This window comes from Paramormyrops kingsleyae, chromosome 3 (assembly GCF_048594095.1).
Source record: "Paramormyrops kingsleyae isolate MSU_618 chromosome 3, PKINGS_0.4, whole genome shotgun sequence".
Taxonomy (NCBI): Eukaryota; Metazoa; Chordata; class Actinopteri; order Osteoglossiformes; family Mormyridae; genus Paramormyrops; species Paramormyrops kingsleyae.
Genome location: NC_132799.1, coordinates 1,675,957 through 1,701,739, shown reverse-complemented (window position 1 = coordinate 1,701,739; position 25,783 = coordinate 1,675,957). Strand labels below are relative to the sequence as shown.

At 49.2% G+C, this 25,783-nt stretch overlaps 1 protein-coding gene across 1 annotated transcript in view; it reads left to right on the top strand.

Moving 5' to 3' along the window:
- Nucleotides 1-1,205: 1,205 nt before the first annotated feature.
- The window catches only part of eys (eyes shut homolog), a 150,671-nt gene continuing 126,093 nt past the window's right edge, over nucleotides 1,206-25,783 (top strand). Inside the window, exons 1-4 of the mRNA XM_023844746.2 lie at nucleotides 1,206-1,357; nucleotides 2,166-2,260; nucleotides 3,255-3,369; nucleotides 4,975-5,134. Coding sequence (XP_023700514.2) covers nucleotides 1,232-1,357; nucleotides 2,166-2,260; nucleotides 3,255-3,369; nucleotides 4,975-5,134 — 496 coding nt within the window. The 5' untranslated portion in view covers nucleotides 1,206-1,231. The remainder of the gene's footprint in view (nucleotides 1,358-2,165; nucleotides 2,261-3,254; nucleotides 3,370-4,974; nucleotides 5,135-25,783) is intronic.

Here is a 25,783-nt window from a genome sequence, read left to right as displayed (position 1 = left end):
CGTGACAACGTGACGGACATGGCAGGTGACAACAATCAGGGCCGTGGGGGCGTCGGACGTGGACGGTGGCCTCATGGGGGTGCAGATGCTCCGACTCCCGCTCACATCCGGGGTCTTTGATTTGTCGGCAGGGCCACATGCGTGTAACGTGTGCTTTTAAATTCAGGCATGTGACTTCGCTGTTATCCAAGAAGCTCGTCCTGTTGCTGTTTTGGTAAACAGTCCTAAACATTCAGAATGTGTATTAGCTTCTCATCTGAACATCATAATCACAGGAGAGACGGTTTCTCCTTTAATTAACACAAATGCAACAGCAGTAATGGCACCAAGCACCATTGCTGCCCTTATACTGAGATGAAAGGTTTTCTTGCCGGTTTGAAAGAGTTGCAGTGAGTTGCACAGATGAAAGTGGTTTTCAGCTGGGAACGCTGCACACGAGTGTGCACACACACTCTACGCTTTGATTTCCCTGTGCTGCGTGTGATACAGTAGCGTACTGCAGCTTGGTGGGTGTCACTCTGATAACGCTGCCATGTCTCCTGCTTTTTCTGCTGTGGACTTTATCATTTCACATACGGGTCAATAACGTTGTGCTGTTCCGTCTCTTCTCACATACCGGCCAATAACATTTTGCTGTTAGGTCTCATTTCACATACCGGCCAATAACGTTTTGCTGTTAGGTCTCATTTCACATACTGGCCAGTAACGTTTTGCTGTTAGGTCTCATTTCACATACCGGCCAATATCGTTGTGCTATTAGGTCTCATTTCACATATGGGCCAATAACGTTGTGCTGTTCCGTCTCTTGTCACATACTGGCCAATAACGTTGTGGTGTTCCGTCTCTTCTCACATACCAGCCAATAACGTTGTGCTATTAGGTCTCATTTCACATATGGGCCAATAACGTTGTGCTGTTCCGTCTCTTCTCACATACCGGCCAATAACGTTGTGCTGTTCCGTCTCTTCTCACATACCGGCCAATAACGTTGTGCTGTTCCGTCTCTTCTCACATACCGGCCAATAACGTTGTGCTGTTCTGTCTCGTGTCACATACCAACCAATAACGTTGTGCTGTTCTGTCTCGTCTCACACATCAGCGAATGACATTGCTCTGTTTCGTCTCATTCCATGTGTCGGTCAATGACGTTGCTCTGGTTTGTGTCATTTCAGGGCTTTTCTGTGAAAGAAAGGCATCCTCTTGTGATTCATCCCCATGTAAAAACAGCGGTATGTGCGTGGAGACGGCCACGGGACACATGTGTGTGTGTGCTGAAGGCTTCCCGGGACCCGACTGCGACGGCGAGCTCGTGATGCACGACAGCCCCCACACGCGGGCATGTAACACCTCCAACAATGTAAGGACACTTCAACCCTCCTCCACATCTAATTTTGCCTGAGAGGAAATAATTAATATAAAATGTCACTTAAGAATGAATCCACTGTCTCTGGAGCAAACCAAGGGGTGTACTTTCTAAACTTATAATAACAGTTACTCAAACGGCTCCGACTGGGGGTAGGGAGGGGCCTGAGACAGCTGGTAGGATCCCGTGCCCCCCCCCCCCCCCAGCTCACTGTGTCACATGGTCAGGGGGCGGGGCATGTGTGTGACCTTGAGTGTAATGTTGCCGCCCTGTCCACTGACCCGCGCACCATCTGCTCAGCTGCTGATGTTTATGGATGTGAAAGGTCTTATTTTTCATGCCTCTTCACAGACAAACGACTGCAGTGAGTATTCTACTGGTATATATGAAAATGGGGGGGGGTCTTTAAATGCATAAACACCTGGATTATTTCTGAATCCCCTTCAATGTCAAAGGTTACCTTGGTAATGTTCCTTCTCTCCAAGGACAGCTTGTCGTTTTCATACCTCCTCTCTCTCGCTCACTCCATTTTCCTGTTCTCGCACAGAAGATGAGTGGAGACAGGGCTGTTTCACTGAGGTGTTGATTAGCGTATCTTTCTAAATGTTTCCCTGAATGGAACAGAGCTGGTCTCGCTTGATGCCCAATCGCGCACCTTCTCATTCTGAGACACATCTCTGCTATTAATAAGATGCTGTCCTTCGAATATTCCAGCCTATTCCAGTGAATCGCCCCGACAGGTGGAATGACCCTGTTTCCCATGAGCCTTTGCTGACGATTGCGCTGTTCTGTGCCCGTCCAGAGCTTTGCATGTGCCAAGGAGCCCAACCCGTGCAGCTCGAACCCGTGTCTCAACAACGGCAGCTGCACGCCATCGGGGGAGCAGTACCGCTGCAGGTGACGCGAATCTGCCGTCTCCCCCACCCCGCGCCCCCTTTTCGAACCTGAGGTCTGCCGGCAGCTTTGATAGGAGCCTTTCCTCGGTACTGACGCCCCCCAGCTCCCGAGAAACTGCACACCACCACGCAAACGTGATTCCATGACATTTATTTATCCAAAGCAACGTACAATCGAGAAAGTAGAGTCAGCCAGCCCCTGGAGCAGCTGGGGGTTGAGGGCCTCGCTCAGGGGCCTGGCTCACGGGCCCGATGGCGACATCATTCTGCCGACCCTGGGATGTGATTCTGTGACCTTCCGATCACAGGCTCAGTGCCCCAGCCCTCCGAGCCTCACGCCACCATGCAGACTGGGGTAAATGTAACTGTAACGCTACCTGACTCTGACTCTATCTCCTGTAATTAAGGACTGTATTACTCTAGCAGTCTGACGAGACATTGGCAGCGCCGCTTTGTGCATTTCATTTCAAACACAGCGGGAATCCCCCCCTCGCCCCCCCCCCCCCCTTGCCTCCGCAAAGATTATTTCCTAATTCCAGTCGACGAAATCCCTAAGTCCCCCGCAGTAAAATGGAGCAGGCCGAATGGCCCGAATGAAAAATCTGTGTGAGAGGAGCGATAAAATCACGCCAGGCTGATTGTCATGAATCCGGTATTTGGTGGCCATCACTGGGGATGTGTCATGAATCCGGTATTTGGTGGCCATCACTGGGGATGTGTCATGAATCCGGTATTTGGTGGCCATCACTGGGGATGTGTCATGAATCCGGTATTTGGTGGCCATCACTGGGGATGTGTCATGAATCCGGTATTTGGTGGCCATCACTGGGGATGTGTCATGAATCCGGTATTTGGTGGCCATCACTGGGGATGTGTCATGATTGACTGCGAAATGGAAGGTTGGTTTCTGGTGACGATGGATTTTTGGCGATTTCTTGGCAAACCTCCTCGCTGAGATGCCCCCCCTCCCCGGGTCATGATTGTGTTTTTTCCAGATGCCGTCAAGGATTCACCGGCCGGGACTGCGAGGAAGTGACAGACTACTGTGGCATGCTGGGAATCGACTGCCTGAATGAGGGGCTGTGCCTGAGCATTATTGGCGGGTATCGTGTGAGTATCTGTGAGTAATAGGATGTAACTGGGAGCAACAGGACGTAAATGAGAGTACTGAAGTGTGACTGGGAGTAACTGGATGTAACTGGATGTAACTGGGAGTACCAGGATTTAAATTGGAGTTAGGGGACGCAACTGGGTGTGCCTGGGAGTAACAGGATGTACCTGAGAGTACCAGAGCGTAACTGGGAGTACTGAGACGTAACTGGGTGAAATGGGGCATAACTGGGTGAACTGGGATGTAACTGGGAGTGATCAGGCATAACATGGAATACCAAGAACAACTGGGAGCGACCAGGCGTCACTGTGAGTGACCGAGTGTTACTGGGTGTGACCGGGCGTTACTGGGTGTTACTGAGAGTGACCGGGCGTTACTGGGTGTGACCGGGTGTTACTGGGAGTGACCGGAAGTAACCAGGCACGCGCTACACCGATGTGGAACCTGTCAGCAGAGTCGCCAGATAATACAGTATATATCCCCCCCACACACACACACAAAAGTCCCCGTTTAATTTCCGATATCCATGCCTCGATTTCAAATCTGTTTACTGCTAAGCTGCTTTTCTCTGAGCCCCTAATTGTTTTCCAAATAAGTAGCTATTGTGTCCAGGCTGATATTTCATTTGTGTGGAGTGTTTAATCTCCACCATGGCCTACTGGAGCCCGATCAGACCAGGGCACCTCGTCTCTTAGATGCAGCCATGTTAACGTCGGCCTCCACAGATTTTATAAATTGTACATCAGTCAAGTGTCAGCGTGTCTGTGGGATTGGGCCGGGGGGCTGCAGTCATTTTACTTGGTGTTCTGACGGCCAAATGACCCTTCAGGGCGTTAGAACATACTGGAGTCCCGTCGGCAGCGGCTCAAAGCCTGGGAGACAGCGGAGGGCCCTGCTTTGTTTTAACATTCCGTCATGGAGCAAGATAATTGTCTGGGATCGTCAAATGAGTCACGACGGGAAGAGAGAGGCACAGGACCTGAAGGGCGGCACTCCTGCATGGCCCTGGGGGATGTCGCTGTCCGTCAGTCAGAGCGAGCAGCTAATTGGAGCGGGGGGGAGGGGCAGCTCTACAGGGTGGGAGTTTATTCATCACTACCGGCCCAGTCTGAACACTGATGGATATGAAGACTGCATCTCTCATCTTCACCTCAGTGTTTCACCATGCTGGAAGGTCATTCTCCTTGATGAGGGTCCACTATAAATCCATCCATCCATCCATCCAACCATCCATCCATCCATCCATCCATCCGAACCTTATCCTGAACTGCTTTTAGGTGTGACCTTGAGCTGGGTGTGATTATACTGTTGAGCAAAATACCGCAGAATAGGCCAAATTGTCAGCAGAGGATTTATTCCCGAAGCGCACAGAATAGGGCAGCACAAAGTCCCTGTCTGCTGCCGGCCAATGGGGGGCGCCGTGCCGTCGCTTAGATCTGATACAGACCCCGGTCAGAGCCCTGCAAGGTAAATGAGGGGCTGTAATTTGACGTTGGATATAGACAAAGTGCAAGTCTGAGACAGTTCTCATCGCTCTGGGGTGGTACTGGCTTGGTTACCATGGTAACAAAGGATTTAATTTTTTTTTTACTTCCCCCCAATAGTGCCTCTGTGCCCCGGGCTGGACAGGCGAGTTCTGTCAGCACATGGAGAGCACCTGCCACATGTACCCTGACCGGTGCCAGAACGGGGCCGTCTGTGTGGATAGCAGCCAACAGGGGGCACCACGGAGCTACACTTGTCTCTGCCTCCATGGCTACACAGGTAAAGTGTGGCCCCTCCCCCCAGGCTCAGCCATTGGCTGTTTGGTTGTGGTGCCAGGAGTCGACATTGGCAAGGAAACGGCCGCCGGCACGACCTCAACGCTAATGTGCTGGCCGTCCCACGCAGTGTGAAATGGGCCCTTATTAGATATTACCTTAACTTAAATGAAATCATTTTAAAGTCGGCTTGACGTGTTTTGACAAAACCATCATCAGAATGCATTAACTAATGAAGATGATTTTTAAAATGTCAAAGTAATTTAATAAAGAGATTAATTGATGGGGTTATACGTGTGCAATTACCCTCCTGCATGCAGACTCATTTTATTTGCTGGAGTTCTCGTCACAGAAGGAACAAACCACCGGTGTCAAAATGACTGCCTATTCTCCGCTTGGAGATGGTCTTCCTGGGGGGGTTCACATCTCCCCCGATGGATGCACAGCGGAGAGGAATGAATAGCGGTCGACTCTCTCCGCAGTTTGGCTTTTGTTTGAAAAATATCGTAACTTTGGTTTTCTCAGTTCGCGATGGCTGTCGTCTACCTCCATGACTTGGTTGTGCATTTCATGACTCTGTGTAGCTGTTCCTTCTTTACTTTAACTTTATTAATTGCCCAGCTGACTTTGGGCTAATTATGTGCCGTAAGATACCGTCTTCTAGGTGCATTACGGGCGGTCTGTGCTGGGCCAGTCTTGGAGAGCCACTTGCTGCTTTATCCCGGCCACTGGACACGTGCCACGCTTCTATGATGGAATGATACCTTTCTGTGTCCCATACGCCTCTGCTTTTCTGACAGTCCTTCATGCTCCGCCCATCTGTCAGGCGTGCTCGAGCTGTTATACAGAATTACACAGCCTAGGGGGGAACAGGGGTGGGGGTATCGCTGCGTTCTGCATCATCTGCCGGTGACTGAAATGCTCCCTTAATGAATGACTGATGGAATTCGCTGTTTTCGTGAGATTTTCTTCATGAGGAACCACAGAGGCCCTGTCGGCATCGTTGAGCATACATGCCCCGTCTCTCTTCCATCTCTCCCCCATACGCCGCTGATATTGTGATGTTCAGGTTACACACAGAAATGTTTCTAGCATTTTCTGTGAAGAAGACGCCGACCCAAAGGCCGGCACCAGAGTGAAGCGTCAGATCTGAATCTCCGCCCCGGAGCAGATGACACTCAGGAATCCTGAGCACCCCTAGACAAGAGAAGACTCTGGAAGGGCAGATGAGCAGCAGATATGTGCCTCCATTTCCTTATCTGTCCCCTGCCTCCTTCCATCTCCCGTCGGACGCTTAATTGAATCACGCACAGCCGATGAAAGTCCCACACCTCCCTGCACATCGCCCAACGCCACGCCAGTTCCACAGGTTCCCAGACATACTGATAAATCACATTTCAGGCTGATTTTCCAGTCCGTCTTTGCACTTAAACAAGCTTTCAGAAGTGTGACCTTAATCTGGAGCCTGCGAGAGAATGCGGCTCTGGTTGACGGTGCCCCTAGTGGCCGACGCCTGCGGCTGTCAGGCGTCTCTCTGCTCATTTCCCCGCTGGGGGATATGGCCGCTTGCTCTGTTCTAAGTGGATGCTTTCCAGAGCGGTAGGCCGATAGTAAGTAGGCGGACTGGTTGCTCCATTACTCCCAGCTCTGGATGTTGATTGGCTGTGCCGCACGGTGCTTTTCTCGGTCCGTTTCCTTTTCTATGATGTGAAACGCTGAGGCGTGTCGAATTTAAGCACAGTCTGGCCAATCGCAGTGTCATACTCTGGATTTATTTATATTGTTAATGTTTTTATTGGAGACTCACTTGAAAAATTGTTCTTGTACTCAGCACTCAAGTCACACATTTGCGTCAGGCCCCTGTTGGCCAGAAACATTATACTAAATATAAAATGAACAAGTTCCTTATTTACGAGAGGCTGAAGCAGCCTGTTCTGCAAACCAGCTAGTTATCTACCACCCTCTGACTTTCAGTTTTTTAGTTTTTTAAATATGTGACAGAGGTCCTCAAAATGACTTTGAAATGACTGGGGCCCCAAAAACAAAGGTCAAGGTGAAAGCTCATGCTGCTGCAGCCAAGGCTGAACATGTTCAAGCCCCCCAGCCCTGAATGACTGATCACAGTAAGCTGGAAGGGTCTTTAGAACCTTGGGGAAAATGGCAGAATGGCCAGTTAAGGGGCTGATCTACATGTTTCGTGAGGCTATGTGCTTTTGGCCTGTTTGTATGGATCCAGCAGAGGGTATGGTGATGCACGCTCTGTCTTGGTGGCCCTTGTACAGTAGATCCTGGGGCCCAAGTGTGGTTGGGCCCCTTACAGAATCACCATCAGGAGCTAGGCTGAGCTACGGAAGAGGACTGGAATGTTTCAGAATCTTCTATTGAAAAAGAATAGGTCATGTTCATAATTGTAATTATGATGATGATTCTGTGTCCTTGGCCTAGTCCATAATCCTAGTCCAGCATCAACCTAGTCCATAATCCCAAGAGCCATTGATCATGTGCCTTTATCTGCACGCAGTTTTTTGCAATAAAGTGGTATTTATGTCATAAATGTTGCATTTATTTCTTAGTAAGAAAATGAAATGCCTTTGCTTGTGAAGGTTGAGTGTAGGGTGTGAAACGCAGGCGCTGTCCCTGTGGTGTCTGTGCTGTGCTGATGAATGTAAAAATCAGGCACGCGTTTGATACTTGACGGGGAATGTTTGTGAAGAACACACAAACTCTGCCTGAACACTCTTACTGAACACGTTGTCAGAACACGCTTTCCTTTGCTGCATAGAAAGTACATGGATAGAGCTACTGAAATATGCACTTAGAATATAGGAAATTTGAGTGTGTAATATTAGTCTATATTTACATAATCCTGGAATGATTAGTGTGGTATTTCTGCTTCCAAGCAGCATGAAATTTTAAAAGCCACGCTGTGCAGAATATTGGAGTAATTTTCTGTACACATTGTTCCCAACGATGTGAAGACAGATTTGAAGGAGCTTGCAGCTGTAAGTTAAGGTGAAATTTACAGTGTCAGTTCACTGTGCTTCCCCTGGAGATTGCAATTCCTTAGCAGGTAGCGTTTGAATATTAATGTCACCCAGGTGACCTTTGATCTCTGGGTGACACCATTTTGTCAAAGTGAGGATGCCGGTTCTTCTCGCTCCTACATGACGTCAGGCCTTTAGGGTCTCTGGAGAAAAGATCCCGCTCCTTTGTCCCCTAAGTCTGAGCGCACTCTCTCCGTCTGTCCTCGTTCATTCATTCGTTCGTCCGTCCATCCAGCTGCTCGGCGCCCTCTTTCTGTGTCAGGTGGGGGGGGCAGTATACAGGGTATGGCCGTCGGGGGGGAGGGCCCCTCATCCCAGCCATTTTTTACCCTGACGGATGAATCAGGTTTCTTGTGCTGTACTCACATGCCTAATGACCTGTAGAGGGAGCTGTGTCAATGATATTAATCAATCCTGGGGGGGGGGGGGCGGCACTGGGGGTCGTTTTAGGGTTAAGTTGTGTGGGGGGGGGTAATAGAACCCAGAGCAGGGTTATGATCGTTCACCAAAACTAAAGGTATAAGAAAACATTTTTAATAAACAAAATAAGATGCAAAAGTAAAATAGAAAAAAAATACACAAAAATTATAAATATTGCTCTCTCTTGCAGCGAGCCCCCCAGGTAAGGCCCCGGCCCGCCGGCTCTCTCTTGCAGCGAGCCCCCCAGGTAAGGCCCCGGCCCGCCGGCTCTCTCTTGCAGCGAGCCCCCCAGGTAAGGCCCCGGCCCGCCGGCTCTCTCTTGCAGCGAGCCCCCCAGGTAAGGCCCCGGCCCGCCGGCTCTCTCTTGCAGCGAGCCCCCCAGGTTAGGCCCCGGCCCGCCGGCTCTCTCTTGCAGCGAGCCCCCCAGGTTAGGCCCCGGCCCGCCGGCTCTCTCTTGCAGCGAGCCCCCCAGGTAAGGCCCCGGCCCGCCGGCTCTCTCTTGCAGCGAGCCCCCCAGGTAAGGCCCCGGCCCGCCGGCTCTCTCTTGCAGCGAGCCCCCCAGGTTAGGCCCCGGCCCGCCGGCTCTCTCTTGCAGCGAGCCCCCCAGGTAAGGCCCCGGCCCGCCGGCTCTCTCTTGCAGCGAGCCCCCCAGGTAAGGCCCCGGCCCGCCGGCTCTCTCTTGCAGCGAGACCCCCAGGTAAGGCCCGGCCCGCTGGCTCTCTCTTGCAGCGAGCCCCCCAGGTAAGGCCCCGGCCCGCTGGCTCTCTCTTGCAGCGAGCCCCCCAGGTAAGGCCCCGACCCGCTGGCTCTCTCTTGCAGCGAGACCCCCAGGTAAGGCCCGGCCCGCTGGCTCTCTCTTGCAGCGAGCCCCCCAGGTAAGGCCCCGGCCCGCTGGCTCTCTCTTGCAGCGAGCCCCCCAGGTAAGGCCCCGGCCCGCTGGCTCTCTCTTGCAGTGAGCCCCCCAGGTAAGCCCCTGTCTTACTCGATAGAATGTAGTAATTAAGACGTGTGCCCGGAATTCCAAATGCAGTAACCCATAGGGAGCCGTAGGAGGTGCTGCATCTGTGGACAGACCTGATATAGCTCCCCTGATGTAGGACTGCAGTATGAAGGTGTTGTCACAAGGAAACCGGCGTGTTTCTTCAGTGTGTTAGTGTGCAGCGTGTTACTGTGCCGTTGTACTGTATTATGTTACTACAGCTTGTTACTGAGGTGTGGTTTCCATATTATGTTACTTCAGCTAGTTACTGTGCTGTTGTACTATATTACATTACTGCAGCGAGTTACTGTGGAGTGGTACCGCATTATGTTACTGCAGCGTGTTACTGCAGAGTCGTACCATGTTATGTTACTGCAGCGTGTTACTGTGGAGTTGTACTGTATTTTGTTACTGCCTCATGTTTCTGCAGAGTGGTACTGTGGAGTTGTACCGCATTATGTTACTGCAGCGTGTTACTGCAGAGTCGTACCATATTATGTTACTGCAGCATGTTACTGTGGAGTTGTACTGTATTATGTTACTGCAGCATGTTACTGCAGAGTCGTACTATATTATGTTACTGCAGCATGTTACTGTGGAGTTGTACTGTATTTTGTTACTGCCTCATGTTTCTGCAGAGTGGTACTGTGGAGTTGTACCGCATTATGTTACTGCAGCGTGTTACTGCAGAGTCGTACCATATTATGTTACTGCAGCGTGTTACTGTGGAGTTGTACTGTATTATGTTACTGCAGCGTGTTACTGTGGAGTGGTACCGCATTATGTTACTGCAGTGTGTTACTGCAGAGTCGTACCATGTTATGTTACTGCAGCGTGTTACTGTGGAGTTGTACTGTATTTTGTTACTGCCTCATGTTTCTGCAGCGTGTTACTGTGGAGTTGTACCGCATTATGTTACTGCAGCATGTTACTGCAGAGTCGTACTATATTATGTTACTGTGGAGTTGTACTGCATTGTGTTACTGCAGCGTGTTACTGCAGAGTCGTACCATATTATGTTACTGCAGCGTGTTACTGTGGAGTTGTACCGCATTATGTTACTGCAGCGTGTTACTGCAGAGTCGTACCATATTATGTTACTGCAGCGTGTTACTGTGGAGTTGTACTGTATTTTGTTACTGCCTCGTTTCTGCAGAGTGGTACTGTATTATGTTACTGCAGCTAGTTACTGTGCTGTTGTACTATATTACATTACTGCAGCGTGTTACTACGGAGTGGTACCATATTATGTTACTGCAGATTGTTGCTGCAGAGTGGTACCATATTATGTTATTGCCTCGTGGTACTGTGGAGTGGTACCGTATTGTGTTACTGCAGCATGTTTCTGCAGAGTATAACTGTGGAGTTGTACTGTATTATGTTCCTGCAGCTTGTTATTGTGCCGTTGTACTGTATTATGTTACTGCAGCATGTTACTGCGGAGTGGTACCATATTATGTTACTGCAGCGTGTTTCTGCAGTGTGTTACTGCGGAGTGGTACTGTATTATGTTATTGCCTCGTTACTGCGGAGTGGTACTGTATTATGTTATTGCCTCATGTTACTGCGGAGTGGTACTGTATTATGTTATTGCCTCATGTTACTGCGGAGTGGTACTGTATTATGTTATTGCCTCATGTTACTGCGGAGTGGTACTGTATTATGTTATTGCCTCATGTTACTGTGGAGTGGTACTGTATTATGTTACTGCAGCGTGTTTCTGCAGTGTATAACTGCGGAGTGGTACTGTATTATGTTATTGCCTCATGTTACTGCGGAGTGGTACCATATTATGTTACTGCAGCGTGTTTCTGCAGTGTATAACTGCGGAGTGGTACTGTATTATCTTATCGCCTCATGCTACTGCGGAGTGGTACTGTATTATGTTATTGCGTCATGTTACTGCGGAGTGGTACTGTATTATGTTATTGCGTCATGTTACTGCGGAGTGGTACTGTATTATGTTATTGCGTCATGTTACTGCGGAGTGGTACTGTATTATGTTACAGCAGAGTGTTACTGCAGAAGGTTGCTGCAGTACATTAAAATCGCTACACTTATACAATGTGAGAGTTTCTCCCACTGCTGGACTTTTGGGGGGAACTGCGAGGTGAACGTGGATGCCCGTATTCCCCCCAAAGCTACCTGCCTCCCCGGGTCCGGATGCAGCGCCCATCTGGATGGACGGCCCTCCACATGATATCATGTCCCCAGCACGTTCAGGTGGCACGCTCACTGCTCAGCTATACACGTTTTATGGTTTCTCCGAATGACACAGGACCTTATTCAATTCAATTTATGTTTATACAGTATAACTCCTTTCATGACACAGTCACCCCAAGGCCCTTGACTAGAGAGTGTGGCGATACATTAGTGCATCATCTATACAAAATGGTGCATGAAAGAAGGAAAGAGAGAATAGCAGAAGACAACGGAGGAGAGGAACCAAAAGCTCCCGAGTAGGGAGGAACAGAACCTCTGGGGGCCCAAGGTCAACAGGCTGCCCAGCATGCTGGCCTTATAGAATACAAGGAGAATGAGGTGTGTGAACTGTGCTCCTTGCTAAGGTGTAAATCTTGGTGTTTTCATTCTTTCTCGATGGAAGCGTGAGCAGAGCGTCAGTGTCTGACCCGATCTTCCCGCATGACCCGTGAAGCCCCGCCAGGTACCCGCCTGTAACACTGCCCTGTCCCCGCCTCCGTAAACAGCCCCTCCCCCTGCCTGGATGGTCTTTACCCTGCCCTAATAAATGCCTCTCTGTGGTCCTTCGCCACGCTCTCCGTATCATAAACTGTCATAAACATTCTGAGTGCAGAAGGAAAACTCGTTTGTCCATGTGCCTGGGGGGGAATCCCGTCAGGCTGGAAATGCCGGCTGGTTTTAATCACCCTGGTGGATTAAAAATGGGAAATAAAACACCAATGGATTCCGCATTATTCCTCACAAGGCGCCTCTCGGAAGCGATCCCATTGTTTTTGCGAAGCGAATGGCATTGATCTTTGCTGGCTGCAGAAGGGGCGGGGCTTATCTCTGAACGGGTGACAATGAAGAAACTGCATTTCACGTCTCTGTAAAGCTATTGTTGGGATTTATGTTGTTTGGTTCACACTCGGCTTGTAACTGACAGTTTCATGGAGTTCCCAGGGAAAATCTGCCGCCATCCGTATAACCAGATAATCCTTCATGGTAACAAAGACTAGCTTACATGCCGATATGATTAACCAGCCCTTTGATGTATGATACAGCAGCTCTTCGGGAATGTGACCCCTCACCAACGTCCCTCCTGACGTTGCGATCTTCCCTCCATCCAAGACAGCCGTGTGCCAACGGGGTGGGGGGGGGGGGGGGGCTGCTTCCTGACTGACGATGGCGGCACTCGCCTCTGCTTCTGTTCGGCCGGGTGGACCGACCCAGACTGTCAGCAGAACATCGACGAGTGTGTGGCACACCGGTTCCTGTACTGTGGCACACCGGTTCCTGTACGGTGCCATGTGTGTGGACGGGACCGGCACATTCCGCTAGGTGACGGCTCTGCTGCTCTGTGATTGGCCATTCTGGGGTTTTCACCTGCATCCCCAAGCGGCATCATTTGTCAGTGCTCGCTTCCGGCAGGTGCCTGTGTCGCCATGGTTACACGGGAGCGTTCTGCGAGCGGCGTGTCGCTAACTGCATAGGGCACCGCTGTTTGGGGTGCGGCGCCTGCGTGAACTGGGGCTCTGGCTATGCCTGCAGGTGCATGCTGGGATTTCGGCTGGATCAGGAATGTCTGACCTGGGACTGTCAGGTGGTCACTGACATGCAGGAGGCGTGGCTTGCAGATGTGTGACCATAAGCGGGACTTTGTGGCTCATCGAGGCATGATGGGATTGGCTGTTTTGAGGAGAATTCTCACCATACCGACAACTTAATAATAATATTGGGGGATTCTTTACACTCCTAACGATCTGAGCTACTTTTTGCCTCTATAAGCTCTTCTGTTGTCTCGGTCTTCATCCGATCGATATTGCAGATAGTGATTCTGCATCTCCTTTTATTTAGTGTGAGCGTGGTGCAGTTTTCAGCGTGAGGAAGTTCTCTCTTTATCTGACAGGCTTCTTAGCTGGAGGGTGGCCCAGTTAGAACAGAAATATACAGCCTCAACCTCCACGTACCTCTCTCTCTGCAAATTGCGCCGACCTTAACGTGGACGGCAAACCAGCGGCTCGTAATGACCTCTGTGTCACGCCGCCTTTCTCACTTTCCGTGGTGACTGTCAGGTACTCTGTGAAAAGATGCCTTTTTTCCACACTTTTATCTTCATTTAGGACGAATAACAGATTAAGTATAAAATGTTTCACAGCTAGAGATGATTAAATATCTCTGCTTTAATGTTCTTCAAATGCAGGCCGTACCTAAAGCCGGCGTCTCTAAGTGTTCAAGCTGTGATTGAAATTAGCACATATCAGCTTTGGAGATTCTCAGGGGGTTTGTCGCTTGTTTTTAGAGAAATATGTTCAGTGGTAAATTGAGTTTTAAATTCCGTGTGTGTTTTATATGGATAGATAAAGACGTGCATTTGACATGGTTCGTTATAAATGCCGCACGCTGATTGAACAGTGGGCATGTTTTCCTGTCTGCACGCTCCTCGTCTTTCTGTGAACCGGACCGGGTCTTTGCAGTAACACGTGTTCAGGGCTGAGCCGCTCGTGCTTACGACGCCAGACTTTTGGTTGTGACACGCCACTGGGACTGAACCCATAAGGAGCGGAGGTCAGAGGCGGGCCGTGTCGTGTGTCCATGAGTAGAAGGCTACTGGTTCAAATCCCAGGGTCAGCAGAGTGACCTCATCAATGGGGCCAGGAGTCTGCTGTCTGTCGCTCCGGATAACAGCGTCTGTTAAGTACTGTAAGTAACGTTTTTCATATTTTAATGATCTCTCTGCCACGCAGGACGTGTTCAGAGAAGGCGGGTGGCTGCTGGTCCTGTCCCTGTTTGGGTGGAGGCCTATGTGTGGATCTGATCGGCGACTATACCTGCCGGGGTCCTCGGGGTAAGAGCCAGTGATGTCCAGCAGCCCGTCTCAGCAGCACAACCCAACGGCAACTTCCGGAATCCACAGGCAATTCGGCCAGTTTATTAAAAATTGACATGCAGAGTCCTCAGACATAAAAGGGCATGTGAGCCGGCTGTTAGTGGTAATGAGTGCAGCCCCCCTCCCATCAGAAACGGGAAATTTATGTACTGCAGCGAGGGCATCTCTCCAGCCTGATGGCCCCGTGGACGGCTTTAATCACTGGTCACCTCCGGATTAATGTTCTATGCCTTATCTTTAAAATCCGTCAAACTTTCCGCCGAAGTTAATGTCACAGTCGCTTAAAATCAATATGTGAGCATTTCTCAAAGAGTCTCTTGAAACGAATCACTTAATCTAAATGCCTTTTATGAGAAAGTGCTGTTCTGCTTATTAAGGACGCTGCGAGATCCCTGTGTGTGTGGGGGGGATTATGTATATATTACTTTGTGGGAACCAAATATTCCCACAATGTGCTAAAAACCTGTTAGTTTGACGTTGTGGGGACATATTTTTGGTGCCCACAAGGGAGAAACTCAGTTTTATAAAAAATCTGTGCAAGCAATCATCCATCCATCCATCCATCCTTTGTCATAACCGCTTGTCATGTGAACCAGCTGTTAGCGGTAATGACTGTGGCCCCACCCCCATCAGAAACTGTGAATTTATGTGCTTTGGTTATTTATGGTTAAGGTTGGGTGGGGGTTAAGGTTGTCATAGCTGGGATTAGGATTTTTCCCATAGAAATGAATGAAAAGTCCCCACAAAGATATAATTACAAACCTGCGTGTGCGTGTGCGCATGCGTGTGCGCGTGTGTGGTCATGTATATATTTCATATTGCAGGGACCAAACGTTTATCTATGTGTGAGGGAGCTGGCTAGTTTGCAGACGCTGCCTGGATTCCATAGCTGTGCTGTTTGTCTCCACTGTTTCTGGGTTAACAATCCACCAGCTTCTTGGAAGTTTAATTAGATAAGAGGTTTGCCGTGTTTACTTGCCAGATGGGACAAGGGTGCCACATAATCCGATTTTGACAATTACCCTCTGCCATTTTTAGTCGCGGTCCCATGGGGGTGGATGTGTGCGTCGTCCTGGCCACCTGTTGTGGTTTTTTCCGGGAAGACCTGCGCTTCCTTTGGGCAGACTGATCGAGCACTAGGGCTGTTGTGATCGAGCACTAGGGCTGTCGTGATCGAGCACTAGGGCTGTCGTGAATGGGCTGTGGATGGCTGTCTCCCGGCCTGCTGTGGATGGCTGACAGATAGCGGCGTTCGCAGCGACAAACCGCCAGGTGCCGCACGTCCAGGACCCTGTGCATCTAATTATTTTCCAGACGAGCTGTGCTTCAGCAGACGCCTCGTTCGATGTGGCTTGAAATGATGTCCTCTCCGATTCGGCCTTCGAGGCTGATTTAGCCGCTGATGTTGCTTATAGTCTGATGGGATTTCGGAGATCTCCCCTCCCCTCCGATTCCCTCCGACGGCTTCATTAGGCTACAGGCTTCTGTGATTCGTCGGGATGATTCCCTATAATCCCTTTAATGTCTTTGTATTCGCAATTGAACCATAAAAGTCATTCAGGAGGAAATATGAAAAGAATTTTAGGAAAAACAAGCCAGCTGGAGATTTGCTGATGGAACTGAATTAAACATTGAACAGTCTAACTTGCATTATAGATTAAAAGATATAAAAAATCTTCTGTCAAGAACAGAACAGATTTCTGTGACAGATTTCTGTGGTCGGTGTTTACTGTCTTTAAAATGTGTCCTAAAAATGGTGCCTTGTCTTAATTTATCCTTTCCGTTTTAATTGTGGAATAAATCCTGTAACGCTGAATTGATTCTATATATTCAGCTGGGCCTTTTCGCTCACTCCTGGGGGGTTTAGGCCCCATTTCATGCACACTCACTGTTAAAAATCCTCCCTTTGCCTCTGTAGCCAATACACATACGATGACAGGGCAATCAATATGCTCGTAATATCTCTCTCCATAAACATGTAAAGAAAAAATAGTCTGGCTGTTATATGTCTTACTGTTAAAGTGTTAATTGATTGTTTAAACGCCATTTACGTTATTGGTTGTGCAGCATTTACCCCATTTACAGCAGTAAATTTCTGTATTTGGGTAGCAGCACTTGCTAATTTTGACTCCTCCCCCTTGTTGTGATGTCATCAGTCAGCTGGTTCGACCGCTGTCCCAGCTGGGCACTGCCACATCCTCATGCAACGCTTGCATATCCGTGTTTTTAATTTTTCGGTCAGCTTTAGCTCATTAGCAGGCGTGTGTGTGACGCTGGCCTGTAAATCGGATTCCTTAAGGCCGTGACGCGCTTCATCATTAAGCCGCGAACATCAGCCGCGCAGTGCTGCGTATCCAGCTGGCATTGAGGACGCAGTGTGTTTTCGGTGTATTTATGAGCAGGGTTATTGGGGGTGTGGGGTCTCCGGGGGGAGGTGGGGGTGATGTAGGTCAGCCTGGGTGGTCTTTATGTGCTGATTTACGCCCTTAACATGCTGGGCAGCATGACAGAGCCATCGACGTTTCCATGAATCTCCCGCAGAGTCAGTGTCTTTACCAGGGGAAGGAAAACGGCCGTAAACGTAGGGGGCATGTCGCCCCCCCCCTCCCCCCTCCAAGATGGTCATGGAACCCCCCCCCCACCCCCACCATGAAAATATACTGGAGGAGAATCACATGGGTTGGGGATCACATGACCTGTTCTCAGCAGAAAGCACGTACACTTAACTATACAGCCTTTAAGTGATTAATTCATAGTTAAAAGCAAAATATAATTATTCTTTATAATAGGCGAGTAGGACATTTTTGTGAAATTTATCTTTTTCTCTTTTTGTCCCCCTCAAAAATAGAAAAGGGATTTTACGTCTGCATGTTATGTGTTTCTCCTTGTAATGTTTTCCTCTCTCATTTTTATATGTATAGTCTGTTTATCTCTATATAACTTGTCCAGGGATTCAGTAATTGAAAGAGTGAGACTGTGTGCAGGAAAAAAGAGACGGAAGAGGGAATTGACCTTTAGTGGGTTTCTTTTTGTAAAGTTCACTTCAAGTTCAGTAATTTCTGCTGTTCCCGTGTGCCGTGATGTAACTTCCAGGGAACGTAGCATGATGGGAACAGAGCGGTGGCATCTGAAATCCACCCCCCCTCCCCCCGTCTGTGTGTGTATGAGAGGTGTGTGGTGTAAGACCAACCAGGCAGCGGTGCATGCATTGTGGAGAACAAAAGATGGCGAAAGTCTCATATTTTGTTTGGTTACTTATGGCTAAGGTTAGGGCTGGGTGGGGGTTAGGTTGGGGTTTGGGTTTTCCCCATAGAAATGAATAGTTGGTCCCCACAAAGATATGAATACAAACGTGTGTGTGTGGGTGTATGTGTGTTTGTGTGTGTGTGTGTGTGTGTGTGTGTGTGTGTGTGTGCTCTCAGTCCCTCCACCGCTGAGACTCTGGCACACTGATCTGAACCTGGGGGACTGTGACCCTCTTGTCTTCCCTAATTAAGCTGAACTGATAAGCTCTCTTCTGCGACTCCAGGATGTGAACCGAACCGAACCCTAACTAGACAGCAATGCCGTTCATTTAGTTACTTATTAAATTAATCTGCTTGGTGGTGGCAGTTTGCTCATGCTAAACTGCCCCCCCCCCCCAAAAAAGAAAAGCAAAGGAAAAAAAATATCCATCCAGAGTGGAATTTTCTGGAAAGGCTTTAGTGTCGGTCCATTTGTAATTAGGGCCAGAAACAGAATTCATGGTCAGGGGAGAAGGAATCGGTCTGACTCTCGGGGGAGCGAGCGATGTGTGACCTCCTGCTGGCTTCCTTCCCTGATTACTGGTAAACTAAGGCTGACTTTCGTCTCGTGTGTCCCATGTCCCTGGATATCCTTACTGCCGTTTTTGAGGGCCCTGGAATGACAGGGAGGGATCATCACTCCGAAGGGGAGATGCAGGAGGTCGAGCAGGAGGCCTTGTTTGGAGCCCATAGCTCCTCCTCACTGTACCTCCCCGGGCAGGTCATGCGTCCAGGTGGTCATGGACAGTCCAAGGAGTCCATCATGTAAACAGCTGTAGCTGATGGCCAAGAGCTTTAATCTCCTAAACAGGCGACTCTGCCTGCCCCGTATGAGTGATCACTCCTTCTTTCATTTCCTGAAGATCCTGGGCCAAAAACCTCCTCATTTGCATGTGAATCATTACTCTAGTGCCTTTTGGAGTTCGTGTAAGCATATCCATTAGCGTGGCTTCATTAGCGTGTCACACTCACGCATGGCCAACGTCACCGCAACGCATCGTCCTGCGGAACTGAACGCTAACTAAAGGCACCTGAGTTTCTGTGTCACGCTCCTCTCCCAGGGGTGTCTGTGTCTGAGACCCTACTGCCAGTCCTCCCTGTGGGTCCCCTGATGTCCCCAATGTCACTATATCAGGGTGTGTGTGTCTGAGCCCCTACTGCCAGTCCTCCCTGTGGGCCCCCTGATGTCCCCAATGTCACTATTTCAGGGTGTCCGTGTCTGAGCCCCTACTGCCAGTCCTCCCTGTGGGCCCCCTGATGTCCCCAATGTCACTATTTCAGGGTGTCTGTGTCTGAGACCCTACTGCCAGTCCTCCCTGTGGGTCCCCTGATGTCCCCAATGTCACTATATCAGGGTGTCCGTGTCTGAGCCCCTACTGCCAGTCCTCCCTGTGGGCCCCCTGATGTCCCCAATGTCACTATATCAGGGTGTCCGTGTCTGAGTCCCTACTGCCAGTCCTCCCTGTGGGTCCCCTGATGTCCCCAATGTCACTATTTCAGGGTGTCCGCGTCTGAGCCCCTACTGCCAGTCCTCCCTGTGGGTCCCCTGATGTCCCCAATGTCACTATATCAGGGTGTGTGCGTCTGAGCCGCTACTGCCAGTCCTCCCTGTGGGTCCCCTGATGTCCCCAATGTCACTATATCAGGGTGTGTGTGTCTGAGCCCCTACTGCCAGTCCTCCCTGTGGGTCCCCTGATGTCCCCAATGTCACTATATCAGGGTGTGTATGTCTGAGCCCCTACTGCCAGTCCTCCCTGTGGGCCCCCTGATGTCACTGTATCACTGCTAACTTTGACAATCCCGTCATGTTGTGTTATTTTTCTCTGAATCTGCGACATGCGGTAAGACTCGCATGAATCCATCACAGAGCCCTGTGAGGAACATGTGTCCCCGCTCCGGTGTCCCCTGCCTCCTCGTACCGCCTGCTTCCTTGTCAGGCTCCATGTTCATTAGATAGATGGAGTGAAACTGCAGCGTGTCCTGCACAAAGTCAGTGTTCTGCCTCCCTCTTGGTGGACATACCCCCCTCTGTACACTCCTGCTATACACGTACTACATTTCCCAGAAGGATGCAATGCAGACAGGGTCACCTGACCAGTTAAAATAGGATTGTTACAAGGCTCGGGCCAAACTGTGGCGTTGTGGGAGGCTCACCTTACGGGTAACCTACCCAGAATCCCATACTCATGAATCAAATTACTATAACTGAGCAGCTCCCAGATGCTGGGGGGGGGGGGGGTCACTCAACTGAGAGCAGATGGCACCTGAAATCACTAATCTGAATGAAGCAGCATGTGCTATACTTTCTACCGATACCTTTGCAGGGTGCTGTTCTCCAGAGCGACGCAGGGGCAACCTGGCAGGAGGGCAGTGAGTATGTGTGTGTGTGAGTTTATCAATAAATAGTGAAAAAAAAGTGTCCAAACACAAGGATGCTGGGCCACTTCCCTGACTGAACACCAACAATTAAAACGGGAATATTTTTGGAGCTTACCGAAAGATCGCAGGAACTCACAGATGACGCGTAAGCAAAATAATACTGAAAATGATTCGGATCACATAAAATCATATATAAATATTACTGACATAATATTTGTTAGTGCAAGTGTGTAAGTACATACTATATCTTTAATACTTAAAAGACTTGGGTACGCCGCGCATCGTTGTCTCGGCAACCAGCCTCACTCCCTAGTTAGCTGTCACTGTGACTGTGGAATCTCGCGTTTCTTGCAATAACTTTTAAACATCAGTGCCATTAAATTTGAATTAATGAGCCCAAAATGTAGTTCTCCCGGTGTGTACAGCAGTAAATTCGTACATACAGGAGCGTAATTCTAATGGTTTGTATATTATATAAAAAGATCTAGATACGAAATGACAAAACAATATGACATGCAAAGTGTACAGTACAGTACTGCTATTCAGAAGCTGGTATAAAAAATAGACGTCATGTTATTGTTCAGTCTAGCAAACTGTTATGAGTTTTGACAGTATTTGTGAATTTTCATAGCTAGAGAGAGCAGGTATAGGGCCTACATACTAACTGTAGGTAACTACAGAGAGCGGGTATAGGGCCTGCATACTAACTGTAGGTAACTACGGAGAGCGTGTATAGGGCCTACATACTAACTGTAGGTAACTACAGAGAGCGTGTATAGGGCCTGCATACTAACTATGTAACTACAGAGAGCGGGTATAGGGCCAGTATACTAACTGTAGGTAACTACAGAGAGCGGGTATAGGGCCTGCATACTAACTGTAGGTAACTACAGAGAGCGGGTATAGGGCCAGTATACTAACTGTAGGTAACTACAGAGAGCGGGTATAGGGCCTGCATACTAACTGTAGGTAACTACAGAGAGCGGGTATAGGGCCTGCATACTAACTGTAGGTAACTACGGAGAGCGTGTATAGGGCCTACATACTAACTGTAGGTAACTACAGAGAGCGTGTATAGGGCCTGCATACTAACTATGTAACTACAGAGAGCGGGTATAGGGCCAGTATACTAACTGTAGGTAACTACAGAGAGCGGGTATAGGGCCTGCATACTAACTGTAGGTAACTACAGAGAGCGGGTATAGGGCCAGTATACTAACTGTAGGTAACTACAGAGAGCGGGTATAGGGCCTGCATACTAACTGTAGGTAACTACGGAGAGCGTGTATAGGGCCTACATACTAACTGTAGGTAACTACAGAGAGCGTGTATAGGGCCTGCATACTAACTGTAGGTAACTACAGAGAGCGGGTATAGGGCCTGCATACTAACTGTAGGTAACTACAGAGAGCGGGTATAGGGCCTGCATACTAACTGTAGGTAACTACGGAGAGCGTGTATAGGGCCTACATACTAACTGTAGGTAACTACAGAGAGCGTGTATAGGGCCTGCATACTAACTGTAGGTAACTACAGAGAGCGTGTATAGGGCCTACATACTAACTGTAGGTAACTACAGAGAGCGGGTATAGGGCCAGTATACTAACTGTAGGTAACTACGGAGAGCGTGTATAGGGCCTACATACTAACTGTAGGTAACTACAGAGAGCGTGTATAGGGCCTGCATACTAACTGTAGGTAACTAGGGAGAGCGGGTATAGGGCCTGCATACTAACTGTAGGTAACTAGGGAGAGCGGGTATAGGGCCTGCATACTAACTATGTAACTACAGAGAGCGGGTATAGGGCCAGTATACTAACTGTAGGTAACTACAGAGAGCGGGTATAGGGCCTGCATACTAACTGTAGGTAACTACAGAGAGCGGGTATAGGGCCTGCATACTAACTGTAGGTAACTACAGAGAGCGGGTATAGGGCCTGCATACTAACTGTAGGTAACTAGGGAGAGCGGGTATAGGGCCTGCATACTAACTGTATGTAACTACAGAGAGCGGGTATAGGGCCAGTATACTAACTGTAGGTAACTACAGAGAGTGGGTATAGGGCCTGCATATTATCTGTATGTAACTACAGAGAGCGGGTATAGGGCCTGCATACTAACTGTATGTAACTACAGAGAGTGGGTATAGGGCCTGCATACTAACTGTAGGTAACTACAGAGAGCAGGTATAGGGCCAGTATACTAACTGTAGGTAACTAGGGAGAGCGGGTATAGGACCTGCATACTAACTGTAGGTAACTACAGAGAGCGGGTATAGGGCCTGCATACTAACTGTAGGTAACTACAGAGAGCGGGTATAGGGCCAGTATACTAACTATGTAACTACAGAGAGCGGGTATAGGGCCTGCATACTAACTGTAGGTAACTACAGAGAGCGGGTATAGGGCCTGCATACTAACTGTAGGTAACTACAGAGAGCGGGTATAGGGCCTGCATACTAACTGTAGGTAACTAGGGAGAGCGGGTATAGGGCCTGCATACTAACTGTATGTAACTACAGAGAGCGGGTATAGGGCCAGTATACTAACTGTAGGTAACTACAGAGAGTGGGTATAGGGCCTGCATATTATCTGTATGTAACTACAGAGAGCGGGTATAGGGCCTGCATACTAACTGTATGTAACTACAGAGAGTGGGTATAGGGCCTGCATACTAACTGTAGGTAACTACAGAGAGCAGGTATAGGGCCAGTATACTAACTGTAGGTAACTAGGGAGAGCGGGTATAGGACCTGCATACTAACTGTAGGTAACTACAGAGAGCGGGTATAGGGCCTGCATACTAACTGTAGGTAACTACAGAGAGCGGGTATAGGGCCAGTATACTAACTATGTAACTACAGAGAGCGGGTATAGGGCCTGCATACTAACTGTAGGTAACTACAGGGAGCGGGTATAGGGCCTGCATACTAACTGTAGGTAACTACAGAGAGCGGGTATAGGGCCTGCATACTAACTGTATGTAACTACAGAGAGCGGGTATAGGGCCAGTATACTAACTGTAGGTAACTACAGGGAGCGGGTATAGGGCCTGCATACTAACTGTAGGTAACTACAGGGAGCGGGTATAGGGCCTGCTTACTAACTGTATGTAACTACAGAGAGTGGGTATAGGGCCAGTATACTAACTGTAGGTAACTACAGAGAGCGGGTATAGGGCCTGCATACTAACTGTAGGTAACTACAGAGAGCGGGTATAGGGCCTGCATACTAACTGTAGGTAACTACAGAGAGCGGGTATAGGGCCTGCATACTAACTGTAGGTAACTACAGGGAGCGGGTATAGGGCCTGCATACTAACTGTATGTAACTACAGAGAGCGGGTATAGGGCCTGCATACTAACTGTAGGTAACTACAGAGAGCGGGTATAGGGCCTGCATACTAACTGTATGTAACTACAGAGAGCGGGTATAGGGCCTGCATACTAACTGTATGTAACTACAGAGAGCGGGTATAGGGCCTGCATACTAACTGTAGGTAACTACAGAGAGCGGGTATAGGGCCTGCATACTAACTGTAGGTAACTACAGAGAGCGGGTATAGGGCCTGCATACTAACTGTAGGTAACTACAGAGAGCGGGTATAGGGCCAGTATATTCATATGCACTATATATAAACTACTAGCATTCCTGCCTCCCTGTCACCAGGACGTCGTGTGATGAAGCCGTCTCCCAGGAAACCCTCACTCTGTGGGGTGGGGGGGCGTTTCCCCTCCGCTTCTGCTCACCGCAAAAGGCATGGTAACGGGCGCTAGCTTTCCAGCAGGCCGGGCCGGTTCCGGCGCCAGTGAGGGGAGCCATTGATCACTGTCAGCCCGTGTGCTGCTCTTGTGCCCTGAGTATTGCGCCGGCCGCTTCCTCACAGGAGGAGAGCATTCCTGGCCGATACAGTGAGTTATTCTCAGAAAAATATCCGAGGAACCCGTCCGACTGGGCACTTGTCCTATTCGACAGCTGGAAAGTGGGTTTGGGCATGTAATATTTAATGGGCACAGTGTCTCCCTGTCATAGGCAGCGAGGAAGGCAGGCTGAAGTCCAGCAGGGGGCGATGTGCAGCATGCTGTGATAGGAAGCCTGAGGAACAATTATAGGTCAAGTCAAGGTTGGATCTTCATCACAAATCATCCAGCTTATTTACTGACCTGATCTTCTGGCACGGTGTCGAGATGAGTGTGCAGCAAGTTCGTGGGGTGCAGGGACTGAATATAGGTGTGTTTCTCTGGGAAGAGGCTGGGCCATATGGCTGACCAATGGGAGCGCTGGCTTTGGGCGCCCTCTGCCTGCAGCCATTTGGTTGTAATAATCAGGCTAATCGTAATGGAGTAATCCACTATATTAGGCCTGTATTTATTGCAGAAGCTTCCTGACTGATAACCCCAACACAGCAGCATTTGAATATGAAATCTTAATTTGCTGAGTCATTATACTGACCGTAGCAATAAATTTAACACCCCCCTCCCCCCTACCTGGTTTTGTGAGGCCTTAACAAGCTTGACTCTGGTTCTCTGTTGATGTGTATGTTAATACTTTCTTTGCTAGCTCCCCCCGGCCTGTTACCTGCTCCTGGTTCTGTCCCCCCATCCCGTTACCTGCTCCTGGTTCTGGTTCTGTCCCCCCATCCCGTTACCTGCTCCTGGTTCTGGTTCTGTCCCCCCATCCCGTTACCTGCTCCTGGTTTTGGTTCTGTCCCCCCATCCCGTTACCTGCTCCTGGTTCTGGTTCTGTACCCCCATCCCGTTACCTGCTCCTGGTTCTGTCCCCATATCCTCGTCCTGTGAAGCATACCAAACCTTACCTGCTCTCGGTTCTGAGTCTGCCTTCAGCCTACACTATACGTAGCTATGGAAGGCAGAATCCCCAAAAAGATTTATTTTTTTGCTCATTTTTTATTAAATGTATCCTCGTCATCATTACCTGAAAGGGAAAAATTCTGTGCATATACACTGTTAGTTAAACTCCTCTTATGTGAATCTTACAATCTAGTTAGTATTCTATCTATATATATTTCTATTTCTAGGGCTTTCTCCATCACCCATGCAGGGGTGCCTTTCATCATGGGTGCGGAGACACACTTGGGTGTGTTAGATCTATCTTTAAACTTGCTTTTGGGAACCTGGTGAAAGGTGATTAGACTTGTACGGCATCCCTGCTCACCTGCCTTTGCACTTTGCTGAAACTCCCCCAGAGGATGCTAAACTGTAAAAACAGTGAGTAGCAGGGCCCCCCTGCTTGTTCTGCAGATCGCAGCGTGCTAGTTATTCAGCAGGACTAAGATCGAGTCGCAGCACGCGGTAAATATGCCATATAGAGGGTGTTTACGGCATCACGCAGCGTGAATCACCTCAGGCTCTCACGCTTCCTCGCTTTTTATATTTACCATGGTTTGTCTGTCCACTGCCTCTCGTCCTGTTTTTCCTGTTAGTCGGCCAAATATTTAAGCAATTAATTAACACGAG